The 26,766-nt window shown below is 42.8% G+C and overlaps 3 protein-coding genes across 4 annotated transcripts; 2 read left to right on the plus strand and 1 right to left on the minus strand.

Annotated features, from left to right (window-relative positions):
• The first annotated feature begins 310 nt into the window (after positions 1-310).
• CCNG1 (cyclin G1) lies at positions 311-5,854 on the plus strand. Its single transcript, XM_059859887.1, has 7 exons — positions 311-485; positions 892-1,155; positions 2,180-2,433; positions 3,022-3,100; positions 3,183-3,281; positions 3,524-3,718; positions 4,316-5,854. The coding sequence occupies exons 2-6, from the start codon at positions 892-894 to the stop codon at positions 3,713-3,715; spliced, it is 888 nt and encodes a 295-aa protein (XP_059715870.1). The 5' UTR covers positions 311-485; the 3' UTR covers positions 3,716-3,718; positions 4,316-5,854.
• A 2,302-nt stretch (positions 5,855-8,156) lies between these two features.
• Positions 8,157-12,454, minus strand: NUDCD2 (NudC domain containing 2). The gene is made up of 4 exons (XM_059859889.1): positions 12,112-12,454; positions 10,781-10,829; positions 9,425-9,576; positions 8,157-8,496 (listed from the first exon to the last, which is right to left on the minus strand). Exons 1-4 carry the CDS (start codon positions 12,298-12,300, stop codon positions 8,413-8,415), a joined length of 474 nt encoding a protein of 157 aa, XP_059715872.1. The 5' UTR covers positions 12,301-12,454; the 3' UTR covers positions 8,157-8,412.
• A 98-nt stretch (positions 12,455-12,552) lies between these two features.
• On the plus strand, positions 12,553-25,102 carry HMMR (hyaluronan mediated motility receptor). Of its 2 annotated transcripts, none has more exons than XM_059859819.1 (18): positions 12,553-12,661; positions 13,084-13,182; positions 13,776-13,852; positions 14,672-14,752; positions 15,453-15,641; positions 15,856-15,942; positions 16,237-16,337; positions 17,408-17,482; positions 17,616-17,794; positions 18,603-18,751; positions 19,043-19,257; positions 19,870-19,986; positions 20,777-20,935; positions 22,077-22,229; positions 22,338-22,449; positions 22,686-22,862; positions 23,351-23,513; positions 24,134-25,102. In XM_059859819.1, exons 1-18 carry the CDS (start codon positions 12,607-12,609, stop codon positions 24,151-24,153), a joined length of 2,208 nt encoding a protein of 735 aa, XP_059715802.1. In that variant the 5' UTR covers positions 12,553-12,606; the 3' UTR covers positions 24,154-25,102. The 2 variants fall into 2 exon arrangements, with proteins under 2 accessions (XP_059715802.1, XP_059715803.1); XM_059859820.1 differs by having other exon boundaries at positions 22,338-22,437.
• Positions 25,103-26,766: the final 1,664 nt, after the last annotated feature.

The following is a 26,766-nucleotide window of genomic DNA, read 5'->3' on the forward strand; positions in this document are numbered from 1 at the left end:
CCTGAAAAACACAAAAGTTAAAACCTAAGGCATCAATATCAGGGCTGGGTGGGCGCTCAGGGAGTTCCGAGTACCCCAACGAACGTGACCATCACAGCGGCCTGGGCCGGCCGGTCCGGTCCGGTCCGGTCCGGTCCGGTCCGGTCCGGTCCGGTCCGGTCCGGTCCGGTCCGGTCCGGTCCGGTCCGGTCCGGTCCGAGGGGCGATGGGAGGGCGGCCGCGCGCCCCGTCAGGCGCAGGAGGGGGCGGGGCCGTATGGCGGGGGCGGGGCCTGGCGCGGCGGGGCCGCCAGAGGGCGCCACTGCGCGGGCGGGGCGGCGGCTCGCGGGCTGGGGGTGCGCGCCGGGGCCGCGGGGCCGGCCGGAGCCCGACGGAGCCCGGTCCCAACCGCCCGACTCCGCTCCGCTCCGCTACCGTTCCGGACACTCCGGCCCGTCCGCCCGGCCTCTCCTCTCCCGGGCGGGGAGCGGGGCCGCACAGACAAGGTAAGGGCGTGCAGCTGGTTCCCGTCCCGCTGGCTGCACGTTTGACGTCCCCGTGCCGTGTCCGGACCGTCCCCTCCCGTCCCTTCCGTGGGGTGGGCGTTGTCCCTCCGTCCGTCTGTCGCTTCGTCCCTCCGTCCCCCGGCGGAGCGCGCAGATCGCCCGTCCGCCAGCACAGCCCCGTGGCAGCGAGGGGCAGGCCCGGGCATGTCCCGGGAGGCGCCGCGGGCGCGGCCCCGCCGTGCCCCTCACACCCCTGGGCTGCGGGGCCAGCGGTGCCCCGGGGGCGCCTCGGGGAGCTCCGTGCGTGTGCCCGGTCTGCCGCAGCTTGGCCGTAGAGTTTGTGGGGGTTTTGGTGAGTTTGCCGCCTTTCAGCTGTTTGACTGGCCGGCGCTGTTTCTCGTGGCAGATGATCGATACCCCGGCGAGCGGCGGCGCTCGGGACCCGGTGGTGGAGCTGCCCGCGATGCTGGATCAGGAGCTGCGGGCCCAGCCCCGGGCCGCCGGGCTCCGGCTGCTCGAGGCTGCCCACGACAATGGCCTGCGAATGACTGCGCGGCTGCGAGACTTCGAGGTGAAGGATCTCCTCAGCTTGACTCAGTTCTTTGGCTTCCACACTGAGACGTTCTCTCTAGCTGTGAATTTCTTAGATAGATTCTTGTCAAAAATGAAGGTAAGGCTTTTTAAAGGGTAAGCTCTCAGCCTGGTTCCTATTCGAAACTGGAATGTCTTGGGTTTGGATAAAGGTTGCTCCTTCCAGAGGTTCTTGATTGTGCAGAGCTAAAAAATTCTGCTGTCCGTTTAGATTTTGGTATTCTTAAGAAAGGTTTCCTCTGGAAAAGGAAAAACTAAAGGATGTCCACGTGCTGGGAAACAGGACATGTTAATGGCTTAGACCAAGACAGAGTGCCTGTCCTGCTGCATAGATACAAAAAAAAGTTAAATTACTTCTTATTTAACTGCTTTTTCAGCCTATCAGTTAGCCTTGTGTATATCAAGATGCTGTTGAACACCTAAAATCTCATCAGACATTAGTTAGCACTGCATTCTCCTGTGCAGATGTGATATGCTGACCCGAGTTGTTTTAAATTGTCTTAACAAGACAGGATTTGAACAAGTACAATTTGGACAAGAACAAAAGCTTGTTTTGCTTGTGTGTTCACACAAAAATGAGAAAGCTAAATGGAATGAATGGGAAAATTTCAAAGACTTATGCATTCAGGTTAAGCAGTAAAAATTGGGCCTGCATTGTCTGTGTAATAAAAGAAGACAATTTATATATTCATGTACATATATATGTGTGTGTATATATACTTAAAATAAAGTTGTAATCCCCCAGTTTTTTACTATCACTCAATGTGTAGAACACTTTATGTCCTAAAAGCTTCCTAGTAGGCTATTTTAGAACTTTATTAAGAAGTCAATCAAAATTGCTCTGCAGTCTTGCTTTTTAGATAAATAGATGCAATTTACAGTGCATAACTGTTTTCTTGGTTAAATTAATCTGTTTGTTTGGTTAAATTAAGATAATAATGTACAGTAAAAGACTTAGTTTTCAATCTCCAAAAAACAAAACAACCACTTATCTCCCATAATTATTTGATGAAATAGATCGGTGCCTACAGTTTGAAACTTGCATGTTGTAATAGCTGATCAGAGGCCTTCTTCTTTGAAAATAACAATTCACTTTTCTTTAGGTACAGCCTAAACACTTGGGCTGTGTTGGACTCAGCTGCTTCTACTTGGCTGTGAAGGCATCAGAAGAAGAGAGAAATGTGCCCTTGGCCACTGACTTAATCCGAATAAGCCAGTATAGGTTCACTGTTTCTGATATGATGAGAATGGAGAAGATCATACTGGAGAAATTGTGTTGGAAAGTCAAAGCTATAACAGCCTTCCAATTTCTACAGCTCTATCATTCATTCATTCATGAGAATTTAAGCTGTGAAAGGTACAATAACTAATCCTGATTTTGCTATAACTGCCTAAGACCAGAAAATGTAGAATATAGAAAAATAAGCAGGGAAATTGCTTGAGTGATTGGCCTTTCCGTACTTTAGAAATTCCACAAACTTCCCTATACTCATAATTGTCATAAATGTGAGCATCTGTGCTTTAATATTACTGTAATTTTAAATATTGTTTGCATAAATGGAGTATTGCTCTCTGAGCCAAAAACCAAACTTGCTCAATAATGATGGAATAATAAATCTCTGCTTATGCTGCATTGAAGTATTGCTTCATTGTAAAGATTGCAAAATATAGTTTAAAAAAAGATTCCTTTTGCTACTAAGCACTGAAATTCCTTGTTAAGCCTGCTTTGGTAATGCAACTCTTCCCCAGTGTAACACAAGATTTATTTTTGGCATTGAGACTGCCAAAAGTGAACACCTGTTTGAATGTAACCCTCGAAGTTCTGGGACAAATGAGGCCTTTGTTTAGATAATGAACATTCTTGCTGCTTCTCTGAGTTCCCAGAGGGATGCTGCTTTAATCAAGCTTGCGTTCCTCTAGATTCACTCATCTGTTTTTATTACAGGAGAAAATACCTTAATTTTGAGAGACTTGAGACCCAGCTTAAGGCCTGTCACTGCAGAATCATGTTTTCTAAAGCCAAGGTAACCATCTTGAAAGTTCAAAGAAAATTAAACTGCTGAAACTTAGCAAAGCAGTGTTTAAAAACATCTTCTCTTTCTCCAGCCTTCTGTCTTGGCCCTGTCTATTTTGGCACTAGAGATAGAAGAACAGAAACTGCTGGAGTTGACAGAGGCATTGGAATTTCTACAGTTACATGCCAAGGTATGTGCAGATAAAATTTCAGGGGAGGGTGGAAGAAAAATGCATGGAAAGGTCTACACAGTGGGGAAGGAACAGTTGCATTGGCATATTGGTTTTTTTGGTGGCTTTCTTGTGATGTTTTGTTGGGTTTTTTTCATTTGGCCTGGGATATATGGCTGCCTGTCTTGAAGAAGCTGAAAGTTCACGTATAAAGTAAAGATTCAGCTAGTTGTTAACATAGGACATTCTGTCTTGTTACGTAGATAAGCAACAGAGAATTGACCTTCTGGAAGGAGCTAGTGTTGAAGTGTCTTACAGAGTATTCCTCAAGCAAGTGTTCCAAACCAAATGTGCAGAAATTAAAATGGATTGTGTCTGGACGTACAGCTCGGCAGCTTAAACATAGCTACTACAGAATAACACACCTTCCTACCATTCCAGAGGCCACCTCTTAACAGGTAAGTCCTTGTAAAATAAACTTCTGGTAATGGAGGAGTAAAATTTACTGTTAACTACCTCTAGGGTCCTTACAGGTTTCCTCCTGGAATCATGGAACAGAAGCATAGTTGTCCTATTCTCATGTTCATGCTTAAAGCACTGCTGTACCTAAAGAAGTGACAACCTGATTAATGTATGAACACTGGAGAAAGAACTGATGTGTGTTGTGGTAGCAAAAATGTTCTACAGACACTGGGGCCGCATGCACACTACAATGTGGAGTAAAGCTTGGGAAAGGGGAAAAAAACCTTTGCTCTTACCCAAAAAGAAAACCAGGCTGTTAGAATGAGTTCACTTAAGCCACATAAAACAGACAGTTTTATAGTTTTACTTGTAAAACTGCTTAGTGAGGACTAAAATCTGTAATTCGGTTATTCCTGTTACTGTTGTTTTACTCTAAAAATGGTAAACTTCCTTACCTAGACTTTACTTCCAGAGGCTACACATTTTTTTGTAACAGCCATCTTGCTGTTGTCTTGCTGCATTAAGATCTCATGCTTTGTTTGGCTTTTGTAGAAAGCACTTCAGTTGACTGGTTTGTTTGGGTTTTTTTACAGGAGTACAATAAAATGGGAAGACCATCCTGTGACCTTGTCAACTGGCACAGAATATTTGAGAAACAGTCTGAACTGCGATCTTAATAATGAAGAGCTCAACTCATGGAAAGAACGTGTAACATTTCAGACTAAAGATCCTTCCAGCAAATACCAGTTCTTTTCATGATGAATTCAGTATGTGGTGTCAGTTTTCATTCTTACTTGGTAGACTGTTCACTAGTCAGTGGAATAACACAATCCCAGTACAAGGAATTTTAACACCTTAGAGTTTGTAGAGCAGTTTGTGTAATCTAACCTCGGTTTACAGTAACTGCAGGTGCTGAATTAGGTATTAATTTCTAAAACCTGGTTCAATTTCTGAGTATTATGCAATACTAGGAAAATCTGATGTGCAGTAGTGCGGTGCTGCAGTGTGTTAAGAAAACAAAGACTAATCCAACTCAATATTGATGACAACAGCAAATGCCTGCCAGCTCACCTGGTGTGCTGTTTGGGCAGTACCTTGTGTCCACATGTTCCTGCCATGATGGGCACTGGCCTCCTACCACAGACACATTAAACAGCAGCCTGTGATACCCACTGAACGTGTCAAGTAGGTAGAGCAGGAAAAAATAGGAACTTTACTGTGTTCCTTTAGGAAAGACAGTCACTAGCACAGCCTCAGTAACTGCAGTGTTTTGTGAGAGCTGTAGTTTGCTGATGCCACTCTCATTGAGTGTAAAAACTTGGTGATACCCAATGAAGGACTAAGGCAAAGAACTGGGTTACATGTAACCCTTTCATGCCCTAAATCTGACATAAGTTTTCCAGAGTTTTGCTGTACTAGAGGTAAATGCTGATACTGAACAGGCACATTGTTACAGGTACAGTAGGAGCAGGGCTAGTTCCCCCCTGTGGCCTCTGTGTAGGAGTAATCCAGATGAGAAACACTGAAGATTGCTTCAACTCTGATCTCTTTATTGGTAAGCTTTGTAAAATACAACTGTTTGTTCTGAAGACCAGGTCAATATTTGAGGCATTCATGCTTCTAGTGCTACAAAGGAAGTGAGTAAAATGAATGTGTTATTGTATGTTAGATGAAAAGAGGGTCTGGGAGAGTTGCTAATGTCCTCTTGAATTCTGCATCACTGTGGGACAGAGGCTGTTGGCAGTAGGCTGTTAAAACTGATTGTTATAGGGACTGATGGAACGGAGAAGGAGAGATCACAGTGGGATGAGGTGTTGGCCAGCCAACCCTTCCACCAGCTGAGGTGGAAACCATTCTTTGCATATCTCAGACTAGTTAAAGCTTTTACAGAGGACTCCATTCCAAAGCTCTCTACTGGACAAATCAAATCTCATGAGCTCATGGGAGTGATTGCACTGCAAAACATGTAACTGGCTGTCACACCTGTCATTGCTGCCTGGGCATTGTGCTGACCTGTGCAAAGTGATTCAAAGGTGTGGTCAGCCTACTGGGAGAGGATGCAGTGTGCAATTCTAATTGTCCTGTCTCAAGATATGTACCTTTAAATTAAACATTGAAATGTGCTTAACTAAGGAGCTTTTTTCCTGTAATGTATGTAATGCAACATATTAGTAGGAAGCCTATAAATGTGACTTACACCTGGACAGTACCTGGAGAAAAATTTTCAGGCAGGAGATAAGACATAATGCAGATTTTTTTTTTTTCCCCACCCCAGTTTATTTTTATAAGAGGTTGAGGCTGCGTGGGAGGAGCCACACGAGAAAATGCTAAATATCTTAAAATATCTTTTCTTCAGCAGTGAATCACAGAATGGGTCAGGTTGGAAGGTACCATGGGTGGGATCAGCTGGTCCCACCTCCTTGCTCAAGCAGGGTCATCCCAGAGCACATAACACTGGATTTCATCCAGACATTTATTTATTAACTCCAGTAAGGCAGACTCCATACCATCTCAGGGAAACCTGTTCTGTGCACAGTCACTGCACAGGAAAGTGTTCCTCATGTCCAGGTGGAACTTCCTGGGCATCACAGAATCACTAGGTTGGAAGAGACCTTCAAGATCATTGAGTCCAACCCATGCCCTGACACCTCAACTAAGCCATGGCACTGAGTGCCATATCCAGTCTTTAAAACATATTCAGGGATGGTGACTCCACCACCTCCCCGGGCCAGTCATTCCAGAACTTTATCACTCTTTCCATAAATAACTTTTCCCTAATACCCAACCTGTATTTCCTTTGGTACAGCTTGACACTGTGTCCTCTGGTTGTGTCAGTGCTGCCTGGAGAAAGAGCCCAACCCCACCTCACTACAGCCACCTCAGGGAGTTGTAGAGAGTGATAAGGCCACCTGTGTCTCCTTTTCTCCAGGCTGAACACCCCCAGCTCCCTCAGTGGTTCCTCACAGGGTTTGTGTTCCCAGCCTCGTTGCCTCCTCTGGATGCGCTCCAGCGTCTCAATGTCCTTCCCAAACTGAGGTGAGCTGGATGCTGCACCACCCACCACCACTCTCTGGGCCCGGCCATCCAGCCAGTTCTTAACCCAGCAAAGAGTGCTCCTGTCCAAGCCATGGGCTGCAGCTTCTCCAGGAGTGTGCTGTGGGAGACAATGCCAAAGGCCTTGCTGGAGTCCAAACAGACACATCCACAGCCTTTCCTGCATCCACCAGGAGCTCCACCTGGTCATAAAAGGAGACCAGGTTGGTCAGACATGACTTACCATGACTTAAACCCGTGCTGGCTGGGTCTGATACCCCGGCCATCCTGTAAGTGCTGTGTGGTGACACTCAATATAAACTGTTCCATTACCTTACTGGTTCCATTACCTTACTGACTGGAGGTCAGGCTAACTGGCCTGTAGTTGCCAGGATCCTCCTTCCTACCCGTGTTGTGAATGGGCATCACACTGGGCAGCTTCCAGCCATCTGGAACCTCACCAGTGAGCCAGGACTGCTGGTAAATCATGAACAGCTTTGCAAGCTCATCTGCCAGCTCCTTCATCACCCTGGAGTGGATCCCATCTGGCCCCATGGATTTATGAACATCCAAGCAGCTCAGCAGTTCTCTGACTGCCTCCTCCTGGATAACAGGGGGGCCATTCTGCTCCCTGATACCACATACCAACCAAGAACAACAGCTGTCCTGAGGACAAGGCATCTTCCCACTAAAGAGGCACTTCCCACTGAGGAAAAGAGAGTGAAGTACTTCCTCCTCCTCATCTGCGGGTACTGAGTTCTCTCCCACATCCAATAGGTTGGTCTTAAAAAAGGTTGGTTGGTTTGTGCCCATTGCCTTGTGCTGTTGCTGGGCTCCATGGAGCAGAGTCTGGTCCCTGCTCTGAGCTGTCCCTGCAGACAGGGACAGACAGGGATGAGGTCCCCTCTCAGCTGTATCTCCTCTGGAGGCTGAAGAGCTCCACCCAGCTCCCAAAGCCTTTCCTTGTAGGGATGTCCTTGGATCCCTTCCACAGCCTTTGCTGGACTCGCTCCAGGAGCTCCATGTCCCTCTCATCTTGAGCAGCCCAACTGGACACAGCACTCCAGATCTGGCCTCACCATGGCTGACCAGAGGGGCAGGATCACCGCCGTGACCTTCTGGCAGTGTTCTTCCTGATTCACCCCAGGATATAATTGGCCTTGTCCCAAGGGCACTGCAGGCTCAGGGACAGCTCGTTGTCCACCAGGACCCCAAGGTCCTTCTCCACAGAGCTGCTCTCCAGCAGATCAGCCCCAGCCTGGTGCATGGGGAGATTCCTTCCCAAGTGCACATAAGCAAGAGTAAGAATCCTTAATCCTTGCATTAAGACAAATGGTAGATTTATAACTGATTCGTTTACTATAGTGTTTCTAAAAAGAAAAAAACCATCCAAACCAAACATTCTGCTTAAAGACGTTACTTTTTATGTACACTTTTCTCTATAGTTTGTGCCTTAGTATCTTAAAGTTATCACAGCTTATAAATCAGCTGGTAACATTTTGTCTTCAGTCTGCTGGAAAAGATCTTCTTTCTCTTCACTGAAGTAATTACTTTTGACAACAATCCGCTGAAGAGATCACTGAAGTCTTCAACAGTTACATGATTCCAGTCCTTAACTGTAAATTGTAATTTGTCTAAAGGGTCACATATAAAAAGTTCACTTTTCAAGACTAGAAAAGTCTGGTCCTCCTTTGCTGTAGTTTCCAGAAATTTCTGCCCCACTGAAGTCAAACCCAGGGTTCTGATGGAAGTAAAATTAAAAACTGTTTAGTAAGTAAACTATTTAAAATAAAAGTGCTTTAAAAAATCCCAGACAACCCACAAAGAAAAAAAAACGAAATTGCTTTTTGCTAATATTCTGCCATTGTAATAAGAACATGTAACAATCAACTTGTCACACATTTATCACAGCACTGCAATTCTTGGAACATGCATCAACAAACTCTGCATTGTCACAGTTTGGTTGCCTGCTGCTGAAGTGACTTTGTAATGCTGTTCTTACTTAGCAAGTAGTCAGATCTGCCAGAAAAGAAATTTTAAGGAAAGTTTAAGAACGAGATCTGGCTTCTGGTGTCCTTTGAAACTGCCTTTTGAAAATCTAAGTATGTGCCCTGATGGATTACAAGGTTCATAAAACTGCTGTTCTCTGCCGCAGTACATAGCCTGCTGATTCAGCTGGCACATAAAATGTTGTAATTCTGCACCTCTGCAGACATGTACAGGAACAGTTGTGTACCAAAGATATAGCAAAACAATTTAGGCAATTTTAGTAAAAGTGCAAGGAGCATCTTTTCCGGCGAACTACTGCACTCCATCTTACATTATAAACAAGTAGAATTTGATGTTCAAATTTTATTGTAAATATGGCTTTGTCATAATTCTAGATAATAACAGAAGTTGTGTGTAGCCTAACAAGTGAAAAGTTGTTAGGAAGATGCAATTACCAAAACAGCAATAGCACCTCCAAACTCACCCGAACTTATCACAAACCCTGCAGACAGAGTGCAGACAGAATAATCTCTTCAAAGCACGGAGATAAAACCTTGTAAAAGCATTTTATAGATATTGAACTAAAGCATATATTTCCATGGCATTTGCTCAGCTTTCCTGGCCATAACCTCTGTGTGCTAACAAAACATAAAAGGATTAATTATGGTGCTTTAACTTACTTCTCTTTGGAATCGCTCCAGTGTAAGTTTCCTTTGCATCTGGTCCTGTACCCAAGGATCAGCAGCATATTCATTTTCTAACAGAGAGGTCCAACAATTTCCAGCATCTCTATTTGTCTTCATTAGAACAATTCGTATCAGCTGCCTGTCTTCTGTTGAATGAAAACACACAGAGCAACTTTAAACTCAGTCCTACATGCTGGTTCTTTTCTTGGTTTGGTGAATTCACCATTAACAAGCACAAGAAGTGAAGTAATTTAAATTCTTAATGCCAATGCCAACATAGTTCTTGATAAATAAATAAACATTAACAAGAGAAAAAAGGCTGAAGCAAAGATAGCCTGTACTGTCATCTCTCCCCTTCTGGCCTGTAAGATGCTGAAGCTGTTTTAAGGGATTAAACACAGTTCATAAGTACTTCTATTGCAAGCATAAAGTAACCTATTGGAGATGTTCACAACAAATATTTAGTCTATTAATATAGACAACTTTGCTAAGGCAATAATGAAAAATTTAAGGTCAGGCTTTACAGAGAGTTATTACGAACAAAAGCCAGAACTAAGTTTTAGCAACATATGAACAGATAATTATTTAAACAGAGTGTGTACGGCCACAGAGAATTTATTGGAAGCATGTTTCAAAGTAAATGTGCATTGCAGGGTGTTCAGTTCTACTGAAGTGAATAACTGCAGCATTAAAAGTGTATTTTGAAGATTATTTGCATACTGATAAAGACTGGGCTTCACTTCACAATGTGTATTTAAATTTTAATCCTTAAATTACTAAATTATCAATAAATATTTAATATAAATATTGAGTGGAAAAGAAAACCCTTCATGGGAAAACACTGAGAAGCACAGTCCACAAATACAATTGCCAAATCCCAAAATAATCAGAATACTTTACAGTATTTATGCTATAATAGCCCAATATGCTTTTTTTCCTCATTATATGTAGGAACTTTAAAATTTCTTTCTTATTCTCTTGGACTGTAGATTTAGTCATTCATTCAAAAAATGTAATAAAGAGTAGTAAATATGGAGAGTCATAGACCACGCAGCTCTACCATAACTGTTTACCTTTACATGAAGGTTTGGAAAAAACTTCTCATTATATGGAAATGTTCGCAACCCATTGATTAGGACCTTCCAGGATGTGGCATTTTCTCATTAAGCTTAGTCTCAAGTGGTTTTTTAATACCTCAGTTCCTTAATCCAGCATTAATGACTTGCCTTTTTACAAAGCTATGGGAAGAAAGTAATCTTTCCCATTAATAAAAAGAAGGTAAATTATTCTGCAGTGTCTACTGGAAAGTTTTACTGTCTTTATAATGTCACTTCAGATGTAGATTATTACCTAAGGTCCATGTTCCTTCATCAGTTACTGTAGAGTCAAAAAGTTTACCCTGAAAAAGACAGGTACAATATTACAAATCAGTAAAACCTTTTCAGCATACAGTTCACATTGAGTTATCAAGTTTTACTCACAACTTAGCCACCTTGTATTCTGCTGAAAATGAATAGGGTGACCTGGCCCGACAAGTATACACTTGCATGTAGCCTGTCAAAGAATTATTGCTTATTACGCAATTATTTTTTTTAACTGAAGCATTTAATACCTTGTTTCAGTATCTGGAGTCATTGAAAAGGCTTGTGTTTCTCAGCAGGAAATGCCATTTTTAACAATCTTGTCATGAAAACGCAAGTGGTTTTGCCAGGAGTAACATCTAGCTCTGGTGCAGGATACAGGTAGTATGAGCAGTTCATTATAAATGAAAGTAAAGTAAATCTGTCTTTAGGCTGGGTTTTTGTTGGTTTTGTTTTAGGTTTTTTTGGGTTTTTTTTTTTTTTTTTTGCCTTCTGGAGCAATTAAAGCTGTGCACTGAAATGCTGTCCACAATCACATTAAAACCCATGTGAATTTGTATTTTTATTTTTCATAGAATCACAGAATCGATTGGATTGAAAGAGACCTTAAAGTTTAACTCCAGCTCCCTGCCCTGGGCAGGGACACCTTCCACTATCCCAGGTTGCTCCAAGCTCTGTCCAACCTGGCCTTGAACACTTCCAGGTATGGGGCATCCACAGCTCCTATGTGCATCCTGTGCCAGGGCCTCCCCACCTGCACAGGGAAGAATTTCTTCCTAATATCCAATATAACACTTTCTTCTAACAGTTTAAAGCCTTTCCCCTTGTCCAATCACTACACGGCCTTGTAAAAAGCCCCTCTCCAGCTCTCTTTCCAGGTACTGGAGGACAGGCGCCATCTGTAAAACCTCGTGCAGGTGAACAAAACTGTTTCCAAAGAATGCCATTTTTAATGTACCAAACCCGGGATAAAGAAGAGAGGCACCACAAGGCACAGGTGTGCAAACCTTCTCCCAGGCGACTGATGACAGTACATGAGGACACAGTCTAAGCTGTGCCAGGGCAGGTCTGGGCCGGACATCAGGAAGAAATTTCACAGAAAATGTGACAGACCTCGGATCGAGCTCCCGGGGAGGTGGCACAGTCACAGTCCCGGGATGTGTCTAAGGAAAGCCCGCGGCCGGCTGACACAGTGCTCGGTCTCAGGCTGGACTCGGTGATCTCAGGTATTTTATAACCCAACTGAGCTCGTGCCCCCCGGCGCCCCGCGGCCTACGCGTCGGACGGGCCGCTGGCCCGCTGCCCGGCTGCCCGCGGTACCTGCAGCAGTTCCTGCCCGCCCACGGCCAGGGCGATGTGCCGGCTCCGCAGGCTGCAGCGCACGTCCTTGGCGCGGGTGCCCGGCGGGACGCGCACCTCGATGAACACCTCCTCCAACGTCTGGTACCAGCGGCCCCAGGGCGTCACGCAGGGCACCACCCCGCTGCGCTCCTCGAACGGAGCCGACATGGGACACGGCGGCAGCGGCCGGCTCCGCGATGCGCACAGAGCCCGGCGCACAGTGAGTGAGCCCCGCACACACCGAGTGGGTCCCACACGGCGTGACTGAGTCCCGCACCGCTCCGCGCTCCCCGCGCCCGCCCCGCGCACGCGCACCGCCGGCCACGCCCCCCGCCAGGCCCGCAGCGCGCGTGCCCCGCGCCGGGCATTCCGATTGGCCGAGGCGGGCGGGGCGGCGGCAGCTGATTGGCTGGCCGGCGCGCGCCGCGGCCGTTGTCCCCTTTGAACGCCGGGCCGCGGGGTTCCAGCGCCGTCATGGCCTCCGCTCGTGCGCCGCTCCGCCGCCCCCTGCACCGCGATGGCAGCGCTGGTACGTGGGGAGAGGGCACGGGGGGAACGGGGGCCCTTCCTGTGAGGGGCAGCGCGGTGCCTGGGAACTCTCTGGTTCTCGCAGGGGTCCCCTTCTAAGACAGAAAGTCCCGACTTCGTGTTTAGCCCTGCCGTACCTATCTACCCCTGGCATGCCGAGTACAGCCGTGAGCGTGTATAGTGTAACTAAAGCGGTGCTAAGCCTCGCTGGCCTCTGGTTCCGTAGTACGGCGCTGTAGGAGGAGTATGCAGAGCTTGTCGCGGCTGAGGTACTGCTAGCGAGAGCGTTTGCTGATGTACGAGCCTCTCCCAGTGAGGTTTTGGCTGTAGATTTACCCTAGATGTGTTATCTGTCTTATTGAAGCTGCAAACCCTGTCATTAGCCTTCATTGTTTTCTGCTGTTCTGAAAATCTCATTTTTAGCACGTACCCCCCTGCAAGGATCTCGTAACGTCAAGCCATCAGATGGAGTGGGAAGTTTGCTGTCCTCGGAAGCATGCCAAGGGGTTAGGAAACAGAAGAGTAAGTAAAAATTGCACAGAACACGATGATAAGATATCTTTAGATATTGCAATTGTTATTGCTGTTACTGCTCTGCTGCTCAGAAATTGGTTTCTGTTGCAGAGACTCAATGCCTACCTTCTAGCTTAAAGAGCAGCTGTAAAAACATCTGTTGGAATCTACCAAAAATAGCTTTATATGTTTTTTCTGCGAATTGGGGCCGGGGTGGGGGGAGAGCCTGTGGAGGTCTAATAAGCTACTTATTAACCTAGGGTTTAGAGATATTTTCATGCATATTTAATATCTGAAGCATCCCTCAGTTCAAAACTGACATTATGGATCTGCATGATGGCAGGGAAACTTCGCAGAAGGGGAAATATCAGAATTGTCTGTCACCTAGTAGTCTCTAAATTTTGTCAAGTACCCAGATGACTAATATTGAACTGGCTGATTGCAGTAAAAAAGCAACTGGTATTGAGTTGTGAAGTTGATACTCTAACAGCCAGGTGTCTTTTGTACACAGTCAATTAACCTCGTGTAGTTTGGTTGCATTTGCTTCACTGTGTGCATGCACACTCTCTTCCTTCACCATTCTCTTCTACTTCCTTCTGCAGGTGAGACAAATCTGAGCAGTGAGAAGAGTGCACCCACCCCAGTAACTGCAAGGAGACTCACATCTCTTGGATCAACAGTAAGACTCTGCTGTGGTGTCTGTAGCACTGTTAAATCCCATCTAAATCTCTGTGATTGCTTAAACAATGCAGCCTCTTCATACAAATGTCATTAATCTACCCAAGTGAACTGTGAAACATGATGTTGCATCTGTGTTCCTTAAGACCTAAGCAGGAAAAATGAAATTGCTGCATCCTTGGGAATCATGTGATAATTAACTTGGTACTACAGAGCATCTTGTTCTATTTGGTGCTTTACTTTTGGGATTTCTTTTCCTCTTGCTCACCATGTAATTATGGTTTTAAGGCTTCCTTTTTAAGGAAATGGTGTTCTTGCTCTCATGGGCTGGGCCAGGCACAGGAAAACCTGGTGCTGAAAGAAACAGGGACGGGATGGTACTGCATGTGCAGGTTCTCAATGTCCTTTGCAAGCATATGGATTTCAAGATTAGTGGCTTAACAGGCTGAAAAATGATAGCCCTGACATGCTAATTGGGTTCATGAGTATTGATGATGTAGGATGAAATTCTGCAAACAAACCTGAGGTGAAGATATTAACATGTTTTTATGGAGCTTGGGGGTGCTAAAGTCTCCAACTTTGTTCATCTTCCTGTCCCTGTGGTTATGTGCTGTCCTCTCAGAGTAATGCTTTGGAGGAAGTACAAGGGTAAACCCCATCCTAACCTGATACTTTTCTGCCCTGTCTGGGAGAGACAAAGGTTTGCTGTTTATTTGGTGTGTATCTTGGTAGTGTTGTCTATGTGTAGCACCCACTCTTGTATTTAATTGTGTTCAGCTACTATGAGGCTAGAGATTTCTAACACATCTCTCTTCCAAAGCCAGCTAACGGGATTGCAAAGACTAAAAAAGATGTTCTGCTTCTGAAAGAGAAAAAGAAGCAGAAGGCATTGGAAAAGGAGGTATGAATCCATTGTGTGAGTGAAATCCTGTCATGTCTCCTCCCACTTAAAATGATAAAAAATACCAGCTGGTAGAATTGGCCTCTTTTGCATCTGATGACATACAAGTAATTTACAAACAGCTCTGTGCAAAAGAAGGATTATCAGACATTATGGATGTACAAAGCTCATGGAATTGCATTAATTCCTGCTGGTTGTGAACAACTGTTCTGTCTGTCTTTTTAAAAACAGAACTAAGTCCTCTGTTGGCTACCCCAAGAAGGTTCTGTTTTGTTGAACAATCTCTAGCTAAATTTTTTTGCTCACTAATTGTCATACTTTTAATGCTTAAGAGGCACCCTGAACTGTATCAGTACACTTTGGTGTGCTAATTGGTGCCTTGTGTCTCAAATGTCATGTTCTGCCTTTTTGTGTCCCACAGCCAGAAAGGAGAGTTGGCTTCTGTTGCCCATATAAGCTAAGACTATTCTAATTTTAACACTTTGTACTGGCTTGGAAGCATAAAATAAGTCAGATGAAATATTGGTATTATATGGTATGTAATAATGGGGAATTGTGGAGCTTCTATTATTTCCTTCCTGTGAATGAGTTGCAGATACATGTTCTGAATGAAAATAAAAACAGTTTGGATACCTGTGCATGTGGTTTACTTGGTTGAACTAATGATCGTAGGAAATAAAGAAAATACCTCATTTTCTAGATTCGTGCATTAGTGAGAGAACGTGGAGAGCAGGATAAAAAACTTCGTGCTCTGGATGAAGATCTTGTCAAGATGGAAGCAAAGCTGAGTGCTGCAGTTCAGGAGAAAACTTCTCTTTCAGCAAATGTTGCATGCCTGAAGAAACAGCTGCTGGAGTTAACAAGAAGCAATGAGCTACTCAAGTCCAAGGTATTCAGACAAATAAGTGCATTTTTGCTTCCTGTGCAAGAGGAAGCTTTACTTGCTGATCAGCAGGTGTTTTGATGTAAAGCATGTCTGGTTTGGGATCTTGTGCCCTCCTGTCTAAACACAGAGTGGGAGGGGAACACTTGGAAAAGGTTGTGTGGACAGCACTTCATACAAAGGAATTACACTTAGTGATTTTATCTTCTTTTCTAACAAGATGTCTGAAGATGGTGTGCAGAAGAAAATGAGCAGCTTGTGCATGGAGTTGATGAAGCTCAGAAACATGAGGGATGCTAAGGAAAAGGTATGACCATTTGTACAGGACAGTAATTCTGAGCCTCTCAGGAATAAAGCCAGTGATCCTCAGTGTAGTTTGGAGCTCTTGGTGGTAGTTGTTGTCTAACAAGTGGCTGATATCTTTACAGAGGGATACTTGGAATCACATTTAGCATACTAGCTGGTGCTAACATTAAACAGGAGTGATGATTAAATTTCCTTTTACCACTGTCTCTTTCACAGTACCCTTTTATTTTTTTTTACTAAATTTAATTTTAATGTTAATATGGTGTGTCTTGTTGTTTTGGTTTTTTTTTTTCAGACTGCTCTGGCAAAGCAGGAAAACATGGAAATGAAGCTGCAGGAAGTGCAAAGGAATCTAGAGCATTCAAAAGGAAAAGTAGCACAGTTACAAGAAAAGTTGTAAGTGCTAGGAAGGGAATTAGATTATATGATTTGACCTGGCTGTGGTTCCATGCTTATCCTTTGTAGTAACCAAAATCAAGGCTGTCTCCCTGCTGAGAAGGAACAGGGATTATCAGGTTTTGGAATAAATATAATGGAGTAAAGTTCTAGTAACTGCTGTGGTTTGATAAAACAACCACTAGAAACATTGTTTCTGTGGTCTATCTAGCCTTTTTCTAAAATACAAACTGTATCATGTCAAGCCTTTGTCTTCCAGTGTGGTATGGGTGGGGTTTTCTTGGGTATGGGATGGGGAGGGAAGACCCATGTCTTAAGCAAAGAATTCTTGTTCAGGTTGGAGGAGGACATTTGTATGGATGGGCTGTTTCTGACCCTTTAGACTACTAAGTCAGGAATAAGCAAGAATAGAGAAGCATTAGAGCAGGAGCTGAAATCCTACTTCAGCAGACATTTGGCTTGGATTTGATGAACACATTCACGTTCTTCTGAGAAGTGCACTGAAGAGCCATTGTGGTGCCTCCAGAGCTCCTTGGGTGTAGACATGTGCTCTGAAGAAAGGCAACTGCAGAGTCTCTTGGTTTCAGCAGCTCTAGGTAGAAGGGGAGTGGTTTCTATCTTAGCACTTTCTCTTCTGCCCAAAAAATGTCTTGTTCTGCACAGGAACAGTGCACTAACATGCAGCCTGTTGCTGAGGATAGTGACCTGGGATCAACTTCCAGGCTGTGTTCAATGTCAGGTTGGCACAACTGGTGCTGCAGCACAAACTTGGCTGTGAAAATACACAAAGGTAATAATGCAGATAGTGCAGGTCACAAAGGGAGGAGATGGTGATTTGCTAAAAAAGCTGCATTATGTTAATGCATTATTATGTTTGTGGCATATTGCTTGTGGCAAAATGTGGTTTAGCATCTTTACTACAATGAGAAGACTATCTGGAAAAGGGGTTAGAATGACCTCTTAGAGCCAATATCAGTTTTTGAGCCAAACTGGGAGATGAAAAGTATGTATTACTAATTAACTCTGGATTATTTTAAAATACGTATGTCATAAAAACTGTCTGGTTTTAGGTCTGCTACTGAGAGAGAGAAAGTTGAAGAAAAGTCTGACACTGAAAAACTTTTGGAATATATTACAGAGCTCAGGTAACAACAAGTTGTTCTCAAGAAGGCAGTTGTCCTCTTGAAAACCAACAATCCTAAGCATTTTCCTTTCTGTTGATGTGTAAGCTTACAAGCAATACTTAGTGGTAACAAGTGCCTGAATTTTCTTCTACAGTAGTGTAGCAGAAACAGCAGAGAAGTACAAACTAGAAGTTGCTCAGATGGAGGAGACACTGAGTAAGAAAGACAAAGATATTGAGATCCTGAGGAATACCCTCAAAGCAAAAGAGGAGGAGTCATGTAAACTGGTGAAAGAACTGAATGAGAGGTGTCAATTGCTTCAACAAGAGAAAGGTAATTTTGAGTTCTTGTACACTGCTCTATATGTGGGATCACTCACATGTCTTAAAGCACCTCAAATAGGTGTTTTCTAAAATGTCAATTTAGACTGGTTTGTTCTAAATGAGAAGTCATCTCTGAGCTCCAGCTAGAAACACCAAGGCATGTTTTTAACAACAGGGAAATCACTCAACATGTGATATCTGTTAAGTCTGAATTGGTGTTTGCATGGAGGGTAACTTGGGTGCATAGCATAGAATGAAAATTGTAGGAGTGACTTTAATCTGAAAGGTGAACACTAAGATCTTGTTCCTTACTCTTCACTGAGAAGCAGTATAATATGGTGTGAATTCACTGCTAGCAGCTTGTTCACAGATTCAACTGAGGTGTTGGGAGTGTGGCAAGGATCCTTCTTCACTTCTTTACTACTTCTCTCCCAACTCTAGCAGCTCTGCAATCTGAGACATGTACTCACTTTTCTGTACCAGCTGCCTTCTGTGTGCTAGTTTGTGGAAGAAGCTTTGGGGACCTCATGTAGTTGCTTTCCCTGCCCTACTGCTCTTCTGGTGGAGGCTAATTGCTTGGTCCAAACACTCCTGCTGTTAAGATGTTTTTAAAGTGGTATATCCTGAGCCAGTTTTGAGGAGTTTCCAGATGGGTTGTAGGTATGCATTTGTTTTGTGGGGGGGGTTTCTTTCTGTGGTTTTGGTAGTTAGGGAAGGGAAAAACAAAGATAGAATGGAAGTATTATGAATAATGTGTATTGTAGCTATTTGAAGATAGAAAAGGGAATTTATGTTATATTGACAATTTTTCTATGCAGAGAAAGAGTTGTCTGAGGCCAAAGGACAGTTCCTGAGTATGAGTGCTGAAATAGAAGACCTGAAAAAAAAAAATGATTTGGTGGAACAAGAACACCAAAAACTCATTCAGAAACATGAGGAGGTCATCTCTCAGCTGCAGCAAGAGAAGGTAAATACAGGCTATTAATTAATGTAAAAATAGATTGTAATCCCAAGGAGTGGCACTAAAAATTGTTGTTTGCACATGAGATGTGCATTCCACAGATAAAATTATCATTAATATGGCAAAGTGGGTATTGGGCTGCAGAAGCTTGTGTTATCTATTAGGTCTAAGAACCATTCCTGGTGGGATGGGGGTTTTGGTTCTTCCCATAGATTTGAAACTTAAACATGTCAAATTAACCCTTAACTACCCAGGAAGTACTGGTAGTTTTAAAATCTGTGGTATTCTGGCATGCAGGAGTCATCTGCATCAATGCAGCAGAAGTTACTAGAGTTTGAAGATGAAGTAACAAGTGAGAGACATCTTCTGAAAGAAGAACTGAATAGTACCATGAAGGAGCTGAATAAATTGCTTGCAAAGGAAAAGAAAGCTGAAAAGTTGGTGAAGCGACTGGAACAAGAAATCAAATCTCGAGGTCTTGAACTCACACAGATGGAAGAAGAGTTGAAAGGGTTTGTGAAAGAAACTTTCTGATTCAAGCTTTGAATAGAAAAATGTTAAATTAGTAGTGTAAGCAGAGCTTCTGAGCCCAGTTCAGGTTTTGGAGACCTGAGCAGATCTGAAGTTATTTCTTGCTGATTGTTGATTACTGATAGTGATGAGATCTAATCACTAGCAATAGTAACTTGAGTCAGTATCAATAGTAATTTGAGTCAGTTTTACGTTGTTGTCATTTAAAACAAAAAAAAAAAAAAACGTTTGGGGTTTGCTTGAAAGGCTGGTATTGTAGTACTGTGACGTTGCTGTGCTGGGTAAGACATGTGCATGTTGTACTGACTATTTCTGTCCTGGAAAAGGCTATGACAAAAATATTTTCAAGCCAGTTGTTTCTTGTTTAAGTTTACTATTAGTCTTCAGTCTATTCTATAGCTCTCTTGGAAAATAAGGGGAGGGGGAAATCCTTAGTGACACTTGTTGTGGAGATTGTGCTTTAGCATGTGAGAAGTTACTGGTTTGTCACGATTGATTGCTGCTGCTTCCAGCTTTCTATAACTGATAGTAGCATTTGGTGATGTGTTCACACATGCTTCTCTCCAGAGTGCAATGCTGAATTTTTATTTCAGGAAGAATGCAGAGCTGGAGCAAATCAAGGCAATGCATAGCAGTGCTGTATTGAAAATCCAAGAAGAACTCAGCAATACACTGCAAGAACTTGAAAAGACTATTGCTGACTTTGAAAGGTATTTAAGTTTTAGTAATGTATAGGACAAGCATGATCTCTAAGATGACAATAAAATGTACTGTTCGCTTATGTGCTACATGTGAGTGTTGGCATGGCATTTGAGCAGAAAATTTTGTGATGGTGTTTGGTGGCATTAAGAATTTATTCCTTGAGTACTAGGCAAGTGTAGTGACACAGTATCACTATCTAGTTCAGGAAATTGGATATATCTTCTTCCACAACATAATGAGTTGGAGGAGTTGAGGAGTCTTCAATCACAAAGATTTCTAACTAGCGATGGTGTTCTTGACACTGAAATATCTTGCAGAAAGACTTCTATAGACTCAAAAATTTGAACTGAATTGAAAGTAATTTCCTACAATTACTGCACTTATTTTACCTCAAGATATTCAGGTTTGGAAAGAAGATAAGTGATACTGTTATTACTAGGTATGTGTGTCAGCCATGAAGGATCCTGTGGGATATTTGCCAATGCCAGCTACAGACAGTAGGTGCTTGGCTGGTTAAAATAAGCTTCAGAGTAGGTCCTTTATGTTTAAAAATACCTACAAAATATAGTAATAGCTGTATCACAGAATTTGTCATAGTTTTACTGCTTATGGCTTTATGGAGCTGTGGTGTGGTTTCTTTCTTATGGATTTATGAGTGCCTGTACACTGCCTTATCTTCAGGTTAGAAAATCTTTGGTACTTGCTAACAGGAGCTCGTATTGCTCTTGTAAGGTGTGAATGTTTCAGTCTATTTTGCCTGAAGAAATAAGATTTTTCTCCTTTTTACTGTAATACCAGCTACAAGAAAACGTCAGCTGAAGAAATCTGCAGTTTTAAACTGGAGAATTGCTCTCTGCGAGAAGAAGTCGCCAACCTGAAAAAAGCAGGCCAAGAGAATCTGCAGTTGCTTCAGGAAGCAGAATACACTAAAAACAAAGCAAATGAAGAATATGCAAGGTACTACACAGAAACTTTTCCTTAAGCTAAAGAATGCAAACTGAGGCTTGCCTTTCTACCTAGAACCTCATGTGATGCTCTAAAGATCAGATCAGTATTTGGTGTAACCTGAAGTTTCTTGCTTTTCCCAGTGCAGAAGGCTGAAAATACTGACAGACAAAATTTTATTAAGCTTTATATGCATTAGGAAACTGGTCTGCCCAATCAGTTCTTTTGACTTTTGTTTATATATGAAATATAAAGGAAAAGGAAAATACTTGAATGAAATATGTAGGAATGTTTTCTGTTTCAGAAATACCAGTTACAGTGGCTCCTTGGCAAATGAGATCCCCAGGGGTGACAAGCAAATACTTAATGCAGAACTCACTCTCTGCCACTCCAGTCTGAATGATGTCACCTCAAATTCTGCTCATAAGCAGATGCCAATTAATCATTCATGAGTTGCCACACTGTGATGATATAAACTGAGGTCCTCTCTCTGCCTAATATGAGGCATCACAGTGCAGCTGATGAGAAATAATACCCATAGAGTTGTGTTAGGCCAGTAGCTGAGGACATGCTTCTGACTCTAACAGCAGTTCAGTGATCCATGTTCTCTATGGTTCTGTGCTGGTTAAGATGCTGCTGTTTCTTTCCTCCCACCTGCTTAATGTCTCCAGTTTTCATTAGAGCTGGTAAAAGAAAAACTGAAGAGCTGTTTCCTGGCTGAGGTGGCAGGGAAGAGATGGAGCAAACAGCTGGGGCTGAAGAGGGATCAGAACTTGTAGGTGTAAGGTTTTTGAAATCTTGCATACATCCACACTGAACAGTCTTGATTAGTTTCTGCTTGAGCAAATCTTATCATGTCAAGCCTAACTACTAAAATGTCCCTGCTAAAAGCTGTTGGCATTGAGCAACCTTAAATGAGCAACATGATCTTTGCTTCAAAAGAACTGCTTGGATCCTTATAGGAAAAGGTGAAAATGTTCATCTTAAACTTAATTGCCTTCTGTATTACTGTTAACTTTGTGGCACTTCTTATGTAAACCTTTATTTCAGTTCTACTAACAGCTTTTCAACCATGGTTACTTGTGGGTTTTAGATTTAGTGTAGTGGAAAAAAAGTAAAAGGGCTCATTAAGAAATGATGGTATCTTTCTCAGGATGCTTTTAGAAGTCCAGACCAAGCTTGCTCTAAAAGAAGCGGAAACAGAGAGAACTAAAGAGTCTTGCCTTGCACAAGTCTCTAAACTGCAGGAAAAACTTGAGGAGCAAACTGAAGACTTGAAAAGAGAACTTGAAGCAGAAAGATCCAGGTGACTTTTCCTAACTTAACCTGCATATAATGGCACAGCCAAGTTTTATTGGGAGAAGTGCTGAGGGCTAACAAAGAACGTAATAAAACTCTGCTCCTTGCTTTTTAGGAAAACCATAAGTGAAGATGTGACCTCCAACTTAAAGGAAGAGATCAAGACCTGGCGTAAACTGTATGAAGACTTACATAACAAAGTTAAGCCTTTTCAGGTGTGGTGTGAAGTAGGTGTTTGTTAGTATCTGTTGGCATCAGACTTCTGCTCTTGGCTCAAGTTCTACTCTTGAGAAGTAAATATGGTTCTTCCCATTCTAGGGCATTTCTTCTGCAGTGGTTTCCTAAGTTAGTATCCAACCAGCCATCCATTCCCTTTACCAAACTCATCTTCCATAGTAGATTTCAGTTCAATAACAAGCTATGCTTAGGTGAAAGGTTTTTAAGACATTCAAATGTATTTCAGCAACAACTAGATGCTTTTGAAGCAGAGAAGAATGCTCTCCTGGAAGAGCATGGGGCAGCCCAAGAAGAACTGAATAAACTGAGTAATGCATATGCTAAACTACTTGGCCACCAGAACATGAAGCAAAAAATCAAGCATGTTATGAAGCTGAAGGAAGACAATGCCCACCTGAAGCAGGTTTGTGAAATGAAAAATTAGAGATCTTCAAGTTACTAATGTGCTTGATGCCTTTGTTATTGTAAATATTTATAGACTAGTCCTGCAAGCTACTGATTTCTTGGGTTTTGAATTCCTTGTACAAAGTAGATTACGGTAAATCTCCAGCCTCCAGAAATGCCAAGAGTTTTATTTTTGACTGAATTTACAACATACAGAGGGATCAGCAGTACAAATAACCACCTCTACTCTTAGCTTGGTTGGCTTTTCTTACTTCTTCTTGGGATCCTAGACTTAATAACCTATCTGCTGGACGTTTCAGACTCCCATACTGCTTATTGGTGTTACACATGCTGCTGGTTTCTCTATACCTGTATGTTTGGGTTGGGTTTTAATGCCTCCAGTAATTGTCTATATGTTTAGCATTAGGCAAAATGGCTCCCTCAGTAAATGATGGAGCAGACTTTTCTCATGTTCTTCATCCAACTTCCAAGTCTTGTTTTGCCTAGGATGTCTCAAAGCTGCGTGCATTGCTAGCCAAGGAAAAGCAAACCAGCAGGCGGCTTCAGGAGCAGCTGTGTGCAGTACAGGGCATCAAGCATTTTGATCCTTCCAAAGCTTTCCAGCATGATAGCAAGGAAAATATTCCTCCAAAAACACCTTTAAAAGAAGGTAAGTGTGAGATTGATGTGGCCTTTTTACCTCTTAAGCTTAACCAAAGAAGGTATGACAGCCTTGCATAGTCTGCTCCATCTGAGGGAGGTGAGTGGCATCTCTTGTTCCACAGCAGATGTTGGAGGCTGCCATCAATGGGCACTTCCAGGGTACTTTCCAGCCCAGATCCTTACAGCCTGGCAGGAATAGGTGGTGTGCCAGGTCAGACGGCAGAGCCATTTTCCTTCTGTCACCAACTCACATGTTTCTGCTGATGAGGTGGCAGGAAGTGTCTCCTGCAGATGCCATGGGGTACAAGGGGCTCAGCCAGACCCCTTGGCACCCTGGTTCTTTAGCTATCTGGCAGGACCTTAAACCACTGTAGATGTCAAGGTAAGGTGCAAAAGGTCTGCAGATAAATGTGGAGTGGAGGAACAGGTGGAGAGAACATGGGGGCACACCAAGGGAAGCAGGGTGGGGGGACAGTTTCATTATAGTGTCTGTTGCAGGGTCTGAAATCCTGGCTTGCCTGCAAGGTTCAGTGTTGGGCCTTCTGCCCCCCAGGAGACCAGAAATTATTTCATGTGGTGGGAGGACTAGGTGAAAAACTCCAACTTAGTAACATTTTTCCATTGCAGGTAATAAAAACAAAATTTGAGGTCGTCTTGGTATCAAGAAAATAAATCACCCATAAATTTGTTTGCTCCAGGAGACTTCAACAGACTGCTTCTTCAAGGTGAACTTGGATGCTATATATAATACAAATCAGTAGGAGCCCTAGAGAAATGATCTGAAATTATATATTTTTAGAAAAACTATGTTTTACTGAGAAGCAACAGGTGACAGCACATTCCTGACTGGTGGTAACATCATTACAGGCATGAACTCTGGAAAGTGTTCACTGTTGCACATTTTGGGTATGCTGAGGTTGCTTAGTTAGGTTTTGAACAGAGCATTTTAAGTTTGGAAAAGGAGAATAAGCACTGGAGATTAAGATTACAAATTAAATGGAATTTCATGTGTTTTTTGATTTTGTATATTTTCAATATTTTTTTTTGCATCTATCCAGTGTATACAATTTTATCATAAATTAATTTTGCTGTTTATAGCTGCTTTGGTACCAATGGCAGCAGTACTGCCAAGAGGCCTTTTTACTTCCATGGCCTACACGCTGTAGAACCTGAGTAGAGATGGGACTGTACACTTAATTTTGGTATTGTACAGGATCTATATTCAGTACATGTGAACTTTAATCCTGGGGCTAGGTGTTGCAGCTGTTGATCTTCAGAAGAGCATTTGCAGGTCCAAGTCAAACTGACTGCGTTTATCTAAATGTTTGTGTACTGTTACTAAGATTGCTGTCTTAAGAGCAATGCTGTGTCCACTGGACTCTTAAACTGCCATAAAATCTTTGTAGCCAGCTGTTGTAGGTAATCAGTGCTCCAGTGACAGGGAATGACAACAGAACTTCTCTCACTTGGCTGGGGGGACACCACAGAGCTCACATGCATTGTACAGACTGGAACTTGGACAATGGGGAAAGAATCTGTTAAGCTGCATTGAAAATTAGGAACATTTTACCACAATAAAAGTTTGAAATTAAAGAATTTGTCCATTTCCTTTGCAAACAGGTATAAACCCCAAAATTACATTATAGTAGGATTCATCTAATGTTGTTTTTTCTAGTCTTGTCTTCAAAACAAAGCCCAGTGTCAGTCTTGCCTCAAAAACTACATGTTCTGTAGTCTTAGGGAAATGATTTAGCTGAACTGTAGAAAACATGGAACCTGCAATTCTCTTATTTCTCTTTATATAAATATAAATACTGATTTTAAGTCCAAGGTGGAACTGTGGTTTTGTGTGTCTGTGCAGGTATCTTACACAGAGGTGCTGCAGAGGCAGTACTCAAAGCTTAGGTGGTAGAATTTATTTGCATTTATACTGGCATCATGAGCTTACAGAGACTTGATAATTGCTAAGAAATTATATACAAAAAATGCACATTAAGGAAAGAAGTTGCTAGATGCTTTCTTTTAATGTTATCTTTGTCTATTTGCTGGATTACTTGATCCTTTGAAGACTGAGGATAAGGATTAGATGCAGGTGCTTTAATTAAGAGAGCACTTGGTATTCGGCCTGAATTGTTGAGAGATTTTGATAAAGAAGTTGCTAGAAGTATTTTATACTGGTGTTCTCTCCTTGTGGAGAAAAAAAATTAAGGTTTCCTTTTCTGAAAGGTGTAAATGGAGTAAAAAAATGTAGAGGAAACAGGCATTTGTCTGAATATTAGTGGAAGGTTCCACCAAACTCAAAACATAAAAATGGAGCCACTGATTTAAGGTACTTTTTGGGTTTTTTTGACTGAAGGTGCAAATATGCCAAGGGAAGCCAAGAATGGCAGGTGTCACAGGACTGGGCTTTTAGGGTTCCTACATCCTTGTCTGATACAGCTGACATGAGCAAGCTTATATTGACAGAAAAAATGACCAACTCCAGCAAATAATTCTGCTAGCCTTACTGCAAGGGTGATCCTTGAGCTTCAACACATTGATAAATCATAGAGCAGAGTGGGGAGAGAAGCAGACCATGGAAGTCTAGGGGGAGTTGAGGGCTTTTTGTCTACTTCAGTCTAGGAGGCTTTTTTGCTTTCATGCATTATGAAATAAGTATTAAAAACTGTAACCTTGACATTTGTACCTCAACTGACATTAGTATTCACTGCAGGAATGCATTACTTTGATGTTGTGGAAGATTTTTTTAATTGAAAAAGCCAGGATTTAACATCAATCTCTGATCATTTGTCCTACTGTATTGTAGCAAGAGCTGGGCTGTGCTCAGTTGAAATGTAACATGACGAGCTCCTGGAATTCTCAACCTGCCTGACCTAATTAGAGCCCACCTCTTGTTTGCTATAAAAGACAAACTGTCTAAGACTCAGTGCCAGTGCTTTGAATGGATCTCATGCACACAATGGCTGTGCTTGCTCACGCTGGCTGTTATGGGGTAAAAATTTTAGCTCATACTGAGCTGCTTAAATGGTACCACTGGGACCAGACCAAAAGCTTAAGAGGAATCAGAGCCACACGTGATGCAGGGCTTGGGTGTGTGTTTTGGTTTCAAAGGTCAGCAGAGCCAGTGCTGCTCGCAGTCCATGTGCTCTCTGCAGGCACAGCAGACAAAGGGACAAGTGCACAGTTGAACTGCAATCATTTCCCAGGCTGCTGAATCCCTCTGTGCTTTGGCAGTGCCTGAAATGCTGCTGGAAATGGAG

The sequence above is a fragment of the Haemorhous mexicanus genome, chromosome 15 (genome assembly GCF_027477595.1).
Source record: "Haemorhous mexicanus isolate bHaeMex1 chromosome 15, bHaeMex1.pri, whole genome shotgun sequence".
NCBI classification, from domain to species: domain Eukaryota; kingdom Metazoa; phylum Chordata; class Aves; order Passeriformes; family Fringillidae; genus Haemorhous; species Haemorhous mexicanus.

What these genes read in the sequence shown, in the direction of transcription:
- CCNG1 (XM_059859887.1), top strand. Translation starts at nt 892, where the DNA reads ATGATCGATACCCCGGCGAGCGGCGGCGCTCGGGACCCGGTGGTGGAG. An exon ending in GAGAATTTAAGCTGTGAAAG is followed by an intron (nt 2,434 to 3,021) that starts GTACAATAACTA and finishes TTTTTATTACAG; the next exon opens with GAGAAAATACCTTAATTTTG. An exon ending in TTCTACAGTTACATGCCAAG is followed by an intron (nt 3,282 to 3,523) that starts GTATGTGCAGAT and finishes CTTGTTACGTAG; the next exon opens with ATAAGCAACAGAGAATTGAC.
- NUDCD2 (XM_059859889.1), bottom strand. Translation starts at nt 12,300, where the DNA reads ATGTCGGCTCCGTTCGAGGAGCGCAGCGGGGTGGTGCCCTGCGTGACG. An exon ending in TGAAGGAACATGGACCTTAG is followed by an intron (nt 9,577 to 10,780) that starts GTAATAATCTAC and finishes TTCATTCAACAG; the next exon opens with AAGACAGGCAGCTGATACGA. An exon ending in TGGAGCGATTCCAAAGAGAA is followed by an intron (nt 8,497 to 9,424) that starts GTAAGTTAAAGC and finishes TACTTCCATCAG; the next exon opens with AACCCTGGGTTTGACTTCAG.
- HMMR (XM_059859819.1), top strand. Translation starts at nt 12,607, where the DNA reads ATGGCCTCCGCTCGTGCGCCGCTCCGCCGCCCCCTGCACCGCGATGGC. An exon ending in CTCAGCTGCAGCAAGAGAAG is followed by an intron (nt 18,752 to 19,042) that starts GTAAATACAGGC and finishes TCTGGCATGCAG; the next exon opens with GAGTCATCTGCATCAATGCA. An exon ending in ACAATGCCCACCTGAAGCAG is followed by an intron (nt 22,863 to 23,350) that starts GTTTGTGAAATG and finishes TGTTTTGCCTAG; the next exon opens with GATGTCTCAAAGCTGCGTGC.